This window comes from Triticum aestivum, chromosome 3A, assembly GCF_018294505.1.
Source record: "Triticum aestivum cultivar Chinese Spring chromosome 3A, IWGSC CS RefSeq v2.1, whole genome shotgun sequence".
Classification (NCBI taxonomy): Eukaryota; Viridiplantae; Streptophyta; class Magnoliopsida; order Poales; family Poaceae; genus Triticum; species Triticum aestivum.
Genome location: NC_057800.1, coordinates 315,735,386 through 315,744,557, shown reverse-complemented (window position 1 = coordinate 315,744,557; position 9,172 = coordinate 315,735,386). Strand labels below are relative to the sequence as shown.

Sequence of the window (9,172 nt, the reverse complement as noted above, 5' to 3'; positions counted from 1 at the left end):
AAGTGGCACACCTACGTCATATATGGACTGAGCTTCAGTGGCTTAACTACAGGTGCAGTTGCATCACTGACATGTGGGACAGATGCCTATTGGGTGCAAATGTCAGTGACCTAATGCACATGCAGTTAAGTAACTTAAGTAGCGTCCCATAAGATATGTTGCGTGATTAACGGAATAGCTAGGTGGGCATATTTGTTGGAGTAAATTATGGGGTAGGGAAGGGGTAGAAATATTGCTGGTCAGAACAGATTGGACGAGCGCGGGGGAGGAGCGTCATGCATGCGGATTTTTTTCCACATAGGGTGGAGTGGTGGGACTGTCGGAGGGAGAAGGAGAGTCAACTAGGCAGATTGTTTTCACACATGGAGAGGAAAAGATTTGGAGACGAACGGGCTTCTGACAGGTATGGGGAACGGTGCATAAAAAGTCATCTTGCATGCCGGGCTAGGTATAGTCTCAAGTTATTAAAAACATACATGCCCCACACATGTTCAGATTTCAAGGTGCACTAAGTTATTGCATGCAATGATTAAGGCTAGCCATGGTGGTGGTATAATGTGGTATCTTAGCTCGTATCATGCACACGGGAATAGCAACATGCTGATGTGGCAAAGAATTAAAGAAGAGAGGGGGTTAGAGTAACATAGATAGATACCGTATCATGTTAAAATAATGTGCTACTTTGTGTCATGCATGGCACTATAAAGGTAGTCCCGTATTATACACTAGTATCATGCACATGGTACTAGGATATGATACTTTCCACTATGAGTAGCCTAAAGATAATATTAACTAATCTCTACTCTCTACTCTTATAAAAAGTAGAGTTGGTGATGATGGTGTGCCTGCCATCCTGCAATATAGGCCATCCGATCTATATCTAATGGATAGGAAGGAAACTATGACAATTTACCCGCACTCCTCTCCACATTTTCATATAAGGCCTTCCCTCGTTCATCCTTTTCTCCCATAAGATAAACTACTTATACACATGCATCTTGATGTTCCGTCTAACGCACGGGCATCTTGCTAGTGCATGTAAAAATCTTTGTCATTTACTAGTGTTCATGCATGCATGCAATGCGATAATGCATTAATTGAGTACTTTTGCAGACTACAAAAACTATTCCACCGCCTCTATCTTGGTAAGAGTAGGTAAATTTTTTGAATCGAGCCCTTTAAACTAGAACGGAGGTAGTAGTAGTACTCTAATAGCTAACCTTGTTGTGATGACTATTTCGGACATGGCACGCACCTGGGCGAAGGAACTAGTCTGCATCGTGCACATAAGTTTTTTCGGAAGTCAATGTACCTCTACTTTAACCAAACTTATAGAAAAATGTATCAACATTCACAATGTTGAATCAATATTTTTATACTCATTATGAAATGTAGTTTCATAAAATATATATTTGGTATTGTAGATATTGATATTTTTAGTATAAATTTGGTCAAAAACTTTGCAAACTTTGACTTGACACAAATCTTACGCGGAGTAAAAAGGACCAGAGGGAGTATCATGCATGCGGAGTAGGGAAAAATATGCTCATTTATAGCCGTCCGAAGTCTCAAAGGGCGCGACCGCGTGAGGGAGGCGAGGTCGTGGGAGGCGCGATGGTTGACAGAATTAAGTGAAGTTACATCCAAGCGCCGGCATGGCGTGCGAATACGCAGAAGCTATACCATCAGTCCTACGATATGGGTCTAGTAGACATGACATCTAGTGGGTCCCGCATAGTACTCAAGAACTCTCTAGGGGCATGCAACCGTTTATCCACCGGGCAAGCCAACCACCCCATGCCGTTCGCACGCCCTACTCGTCCCCGTCTTCTACCTTACACCAATTCCCTCCCAGTCGTCCCGTCCTTTCACATTACACCAGTTCAACTTGTCCTAACCCGCCTCCAAAATCCATGGCCTCCCAAATCTCCATGATCACCACTGAGTACCAGTTTAGAACCATCACCGGCGATGAGTTCATTGTCATCTACACAGGTAGATCCGAGACGGTGGGAGCATGCCTTGCTCGCTTCCTACGCATGTTCCAAAGTTCAAAGGATGAGTGGGTCAATGGGCTAGATGTTGAGTACACCATAGTCCTGGAAAGCGAGAAGCTTCTAAAGGAGGCAGAGAATAAGAAGCCCGCCGTGATCCAGGTTTGCGTACATAACATGTGCTTGGTCTACCACATATGCCATGCCGACGTTAGGTGCCAGGAATTTGAGTTCTTCCTTAAGGAAAAAAGAGTGAAATTTGTTACTGTAGACTTTACGAATGACAGGATAGTCCTGGGTCGGATAGGCCTCGTTGTACGCTAGCCCTTCGATCTCCATAAGGCAAGCATGGTGTCCTCCTCTGAGCCTTCAATGCTGACCCTGGCGGTAGCCATGATTGATCCTTCGTACGCTCAACTACGAGGACAAAGTCGAGGACGTGGACTCGGACTCCGAGTATGGTGGTAGTGCCATCTCTCATGCTGGTTCTACTATAGTGTCAAGTGGACTAGTTGCTTAGTTTTATTTCAGGGGTGTGTTGTGCTGAGCCCCCAGCAGAACTATGCTTATGTTCTTTCTTGTTATTTGAACTCTTTAGTACATACAGTAGTACTAGTATGTTTTACTACTATTCTTCTTGTTGTTGGTACTACTGCTCGTATCTTCGCGTTCCTACTGTACTTAATACGTACTAGTAGTATAATTTGGGTCAGTCGATTTGTGGAAGAAGTTCGACGGAGTGAAGGAATAAGAAGGCAGAGAAGCTACCCCAATATCTATATTAGGATAGCAGGGTGCCCATGATCTATGTGTTGGGTGTGGAATGCAGTTCGCCGGAAAAAATGGATCGTGCCCGAGGTTAAACGGATGGCGGGGGTGAGGGGAGCATCGCGGTGTTAGGTCGTTCAGGGGAGGGCGGGGCGGCGGCGGTAGGTGGTTAGGCATGTGGTGGGCTGGCGGCTCGATGCCTGAGAGAGAAGATGAATAGTGCATTAATTATGGAGGTTGAAGAAGCCCTTCTAGCCATCCATGTTGCATCCAACGGCTCAGAAGAGTGGACTGACCCAAATTGTTCCTTCATATTGCAGGATCCATGTTGCATTCAAGGCCTCGAAGGTAGATTTTGCGTCCGCACCCAGTTTCCGGGCTCGGCGCGGGCACGACTGACTTCCTCCGCGACAGCCACCATGCGCGTGTCCTCCGCGCGGGCGGAGACGATAATGAAACACTAGCTCCTCCTCGCCGGTGTGCTGGAGCACGTGCTCGTCCTCCTCTTCATACGCTGCGGGCATAGACGCGGCTCCACCAGCTGCTCGCATGCTTGGCAGCGTGGCGTCATCGCGAGGACGGACTGCAGACGACGTGAGCCTGTGAGCCTTCGGCTTCATGGCGCAGGGATGGCAGGGACACGACGTTGATGGACGAGAGATGGTTGGCCGAAGCAGGAGGGCGTCGACATGCGCAACCGCAGCGGCGGCATATTGATGAGCGCGCGTATGGGACCTTAGTTTAGTTTTATATAGGGTTGGTCAAACTTAAAAGAACACCGTACTAGTACACACAAACATTAGACTGAGCCAACGCTTATACTACTATATTAGTTAGTACAACATCGATACGGAATCCTTTGCAAGTGCGTGCATCGCGGCCGCGCGGTCGATCAAACGGTGCATCACCATGTTGTGCTCGAAGGAAATCCACCAAACCTTTTTGTGTGTGTGAAAACAATCCTCGAATATTACTCTACTTTTTTTCCTGGAAAAGTTCTTCACGCTACAATATTTCCATATATTTGAATTTAGCTTCAGTTCGTGTTTATTTGGATTTGGATGTTTTAGGTGCGCCCTAGTTTTTTAATACTAATTCTATGTGTGTGACTCAGAGAGAACGCGTGTATGTGTCCATGTGTGTGTTGTGGCGGAAGGGCGATGTGGAATGGTGTGTGTGTGTGATAGAGACATAGAGAGGTGTGCATGTGTAAATGATCATGCATGCGTGAGACATAGAGAGATGCCGATACATTGTGTATACATGAGAGAATGTTCTTCTATTTGTACTTGTGTGTGCGAGAGAGAGAGAGAGAGAGGAGCATCCGTAACACAACAACCATCTCTCTCAATTCGTTTGTCCCTCGCACGATCGCATGTAACTCATGCACCAACGCACACATTTTGACACCCTCACCCGGCCCCTGCGCACCTAAAGGCCCGCACATCGCTCTCTATCTTGCACACACAATCTCTGTGTGAAAACGCTATTTAGCATGTAGCTTTCCGTCACATACACACACATACTCTCCATATGTTTGATTTCTCTCAATATCACACACACAGACAGTGCGCACACACCCCCCTCCCCTGATCACACAATACATCCCCATCCAAGGTTATATGTCGACCACTCTCGCTTGTGCTTCTCTGCACTCCAGCATGCACACCACCTCGATCTTCAAAGAGGGCATCAAGGAGATCGAACATGGCGACCACACTGCACTAGAGAATGCGGGGCCATTTGGAAGTAGGATAATGTGACGTCGGCTGACTGACTCCTCCCCCCTCTCTATCCTGCACAAAATTATCAATCCCTCAACTCACGAGATCTTTCTCCTCTCGTCCATGTTTTTCTAGCTCCCTCATCAAACATGTTGTCTCTTCTCCTTCCACATGTACAAAATCCGGATGCACCCGCATCTCACGTATATTACATGTCTCCATCTTTCTCACAGACCTAACATCTTCCTCTTTCTCTCTCTCTCTCCATCTCTCTCTCTCTCACATTAGGTTTGTCTCCTACTCTCTCGCCCACATACACACAATCTTTCCCGCCCTATCCGGTCCATCTTCGCAAGCTCTCTCTACACGTTTCATTCACACATTGAGATGTGTTCAAAATATTGCTTTAATAATGTATCATGTAGAGTTATGGTTGGTTTTGTTGCATCCTACAATGTAATAACTATGAAATGCATTTAGATTTTCATTTGACTAGGATTATGTGAGTTTGAGCATATTGTGAAGTACTATAGACATCGTATACATCTTGGAATTCAACAATGATTCCAACTATTGAATTCTATAAACCATTACATTCGAAGTCAGTAGCCTAATATATTTATTTTACGATTACAACAAATGATTAATTCCACTACAAACTAAGAAAACAAATTTGTACTCCCTCCATTTTTATTTAAGTCTGTGTATTAGCATTGGTGAAAGCCAAGTTTTATAAACTCTCACAAAGTTCATAACAAAAAATATTAACATATACAAAAACAAATAAATACCATTAGATTTGTTATTGAATGTACTTTCACATCATACATATTTGTTATGGTAAATGTTTATATTTTTCAATAAACTTGGTGAAACATTAGGAAGTTTGACTTCGGTCAAACCTAATATGCAGAGTTAATAAAAATAGAGGGAGTACTAGTAGTTATTAGGACTAGTAACTACTAGTACTACTCGCTAGTTGCTTAACCCAATCACCCAACACGCCAAACGAGGAGTTCAGTGTTACAAAATTTGAGGTTGGCGCGAAAATCTCAAGCGACCCCGATTCGAGCAGTGCGAAGTTGCCGTCATACCCTTCGGAACAGGACTACGAATGATGGTTGGTAGGGGGCTATTTTGGTAACTTCAGGTTCACCCTACCCAGCCAACCCCACCCCAGCACCCAGAGTAGTACACCTGAATACTCCCCATTTTCTATCACCGCCGCAAAATAGACTTCTCCACGGCACCGCAGCCTTCGTGCTCATTCCTTTCTACATCGGCGCACTCATCCACCGCAGTGCATCTACCTCATCGACAATGTCGTACGCCGCACTGGAGCCGGTCCACCGTCGTCGTCGTACACAGAGCCTCTTTCCTGGCACCGTCTTCCGCAGTCTCGGATCTGCTTCCCGGAAGCCGACGCCAAGCACAGAAGCACCACTGTCGTGGACAATGAACCGACTCCCGTTGCCGACCATGATGCATAGAGGCCGCCGCGACCATCGTACTACTCCTTGATTAGTAATGTGTGTATTGAATCTCTTAGGAGTACATGTGCAGTTCCAATTTTGTTCATACCTACCCTTCATATTTCCTAGTTTCTAGTGTTCCCGTAAAAGTAATTGGTTATAGCTTGCATTGTCCAACAGAATATCACCTTCTAATTATGAGTCGTGCCTGTATTGCGATGTGCTTGGGTAGGTTCTTCATCTCCAACTAGTAGTGTGGCAAATTATGGGAAGTTTTTTAGAACTAGAAATATGCCCATGCGCTGCATGGAACATCAAGATGCATTTGTATGAGTAGTTTATCTTGTGGGAGATAAGGATGAAAGAGGCTAGGCCTTATCTGTAAATTTTGAGAAAGGTGCAGGTATCTTTTGTAAAATTGTCATAGTTTGCTTTCTATCCTCAGCTATAGATCAAACGATCTATATTACTCCATCCGGTCCTTTTTACTCTGCATATTAGGTTTGTCCGAAGTCAATCATATCCAACTTTGACTAAGTTTATATAAAAAATTATAGACATTCACATAACAACACCAATATCATTAGATTCATCATGGAATATATTTTCATATTATATTTATTAGATATTATAGATGCTAATAATTTCTAATATAAATTTGGTCAAACTTAGCAAAGTTTGACTTTCGGTAAATCCAACGTGCAGAGTAAAAAGGACCGGAGGGAGTACAAGATAGCAGGCACACCATCATCATCAAGTCGGTTTTTTATAAGAGTATATATATAATATATAAGAGTATTTTATATTTTATAAGAGTTGTAGAGATAGTAGATGGTAGATATATATAGTATGTATAAGAAATATATAAGATATAAGAAGTAGTGCTAAATATAAATATCAAGTAAGTATATAAGTAAGTATATAAGGATGGGTCTATTCTAATAACACCCTTAAGAGTCTTATTCTGATAACACTAGCTAGCTTATTCGCTCCATCCCCACATGGTTTCTTCCCCCACCGGCGCCGCCCCACCCCCAAGCTTCTTCCCGAGCTGGGTTTCTTCCCCAGCCGGCGCCAACCCAGCCCCATCCGGCTTCTGCACCACCGGTGCCGCCACCACTAGGCAATGACCTTACCGTGCCTAGCTCCTCCTCCTCCCCGTGGTCATGGCGCCACCACGTCCCGTCCGGTGCATTGCCCCAGCCCGGATTTGCATCCACAGCGGCCAGATCCGCCTTCCAACCCCGACCTCCCTACCGGAACCTTCATCTCGCAGCCGGCGGAGGCCCCGCCGACGGAAACGCCCCCGGTGGTTGGTCGTACATCGCACCACCAACAACCTTGGCTTCCAGGGTCCCCCGTCTCCTTCCATGGCGACCTCTGCTGTGTGGGACTTGGACCACCCCACCACCAGATCCGTCCAGGGGAGGCAGAGGAGCTCCGGGCAGGGGTGCTCAAAGCCGCCACCATCGGCCACACGCGGTCACCACCTCCGTGCAGGGGCAGATCCCCCGGGTGCTCTTCCCCCCTATCTTCACCATCGTGGTACTCAAGCGCAATAGAGACAGTGGTGGCGACCTTCTGCCTACTTCCCTCTTGGGATTCCATGGCGATGAAGGTCAGTGCTGGCGACGACCCCCGTGGAGTTCATAAGGGGCTTTTTTCATCTTCTTTTGGATTTTAGATGTGCAGTGCAGCCGGATCCCACGAGCAGTGCACCCCGCGCCCTCGTGAGGTTCATACACTGCCACCGCGGATTCTCTCCCTTCCCTAACTTCTCTACACAGTAGGCGAGCTGCTCTTTTGTCGCTCATGGGTGAGCGCGTGACGGGGCTGCTACTGGTCCGAGCTACCACCACCTCTCATCCCGACGACATCTACCTATGTTTCGAGACACCTCACCTTCCGCTCAGTCTGGGTGTCTGTGGTGCAGTATAGCCACAGTGGACGTGCGGTTCCGTGCTCGTGTAGGTGCGGGTCGTGGGCGCACCAGCGACGACGACAACAACGCCTTAATCTCCCGCGAGTTCCCGTGCAGTTTGAACTCCCGCTTGTGCAGTACAGTTGACTAGTGTTAGGCGTAGTTTGTGGATTGCAGGTTCAATTCAATGTTTGCTGAGTTCAATGGAATGTCAGGGTGCGGACTGTAGGTTCTTTGAGTGGCATGATGATCCAAATACTCCATTTCTGAATTCTCTGCTCGGTAACTTGCGTGATACCGTGTATCATCTGAAAACAGAGAAGAAACAGTTGGAGGAATCTCGAATACAAGTTGAAGCTCGCATGGACAAGGCTATAGATGTGGAGATGGGCACGCAACAGAAGTAGAAGAAATTCATAGGAAATTGAAAAAGATTTAGAGAGATGTGGCAGTTTGTCGAGAAAGATGTGCCAGTATGTCCAGACATGTTTGTATGTTCAGAAAATTGTTTGTGGAGTTCAAAATTTTGTATGTTACTGAAGACCAACTGAAGGAAAATTTGCTATTTGCAGTACTGGCTTACACAGTACATTTTTTTTGCTATCTGACTATAGATGATCTGAATAGAAATTGTGCTATCTATTTCAGTGATAGTACAAAGAAGTGACAATGCAATTATGTTCAGTACTAGCTTTCATTCTTATATATGTACAACAAGCATCACATCTTGCTTGGCGCAGTGCAGTTGACTAGTGTTAGGCATAGTTTGTGGTGCTTGCTATGTTAGTATAAATTTGCAATGGAATGTTTGTATTCTTTTTTTACGATGGATGTAGTTCCTTGTAAATACCTCCTGGTTCACTCCGTGAAAAAGATAGATAAAAGAAAAAATAACGATAAAAATTCACTCCTTATTTAGATATGGTTCGATTGCACCCATGATTTGAGAAATGAGGTTGAAGTTCTTTGTTTGGCGCAGTTTGATTGCATCCAGGATTTGCAGCAAAAACCTTGGGAAATTTGTATGGACATCGATGTAGTTTATTAAGAAAACCTTGGCGGTGCACTTCACGAAACAAAAAAGCGATGAAGTTCATGGTTGCCCTGATGCAGTCCATCCGCCTCGTCCCAGCAGTGTATATTTCATTATTAAGCCAAAAATATATGTGCATTGCACTACGGGAAAACCAAAACTCTATAGAGAAAAAAAGAAAAAGAAAAATGCAGTGCACTTCGTCTTTAAAAAAGTGCACTCCAAAGGACTTTGAAGTACACTTCATTAAAAAGAGTATT

At 45.2% G+C, this 9,172-nt stretch overlaps 1 protein-coding gene across 1 annotated transcript; it reads left to right on the top strand.

Annotated features, from left to right (window-relative positions):
* Positions 1-6,910: 6,910 nt before the first annotated feature.
* On the top strand, positions 6,911-8,365 carry LOC123061232 (uncharacterized). Its single transcript, XM_044484229.1, has 2 exons — positions 6,911-7,576; positions 7,746-8,365. Exons 1-2 carry the CDS (start codon positions 7,085-7,087, stop codon positions 7,746-7,748), a joined length of 495 nt encoding a protein of 164 aa, XP_044340164.1. The 5' UTR covers positions 6,911-7,084; the 3' UTR covers positions 7,749-8,365.
* The last annotated feature ends 807 nt before the right edge of the window (positions 8,366-9,172 follow it).

Bases quoted from the DNA above. Each gene is read 5' to 3' on its own strand.
- LOC123061232 (XM_044484229.1), top strand. From the start codon at position 7,085: ATGACCTTACCGTGCCTAGCTCCTCCTCCTCCCCGTGGTCATGGCGCC.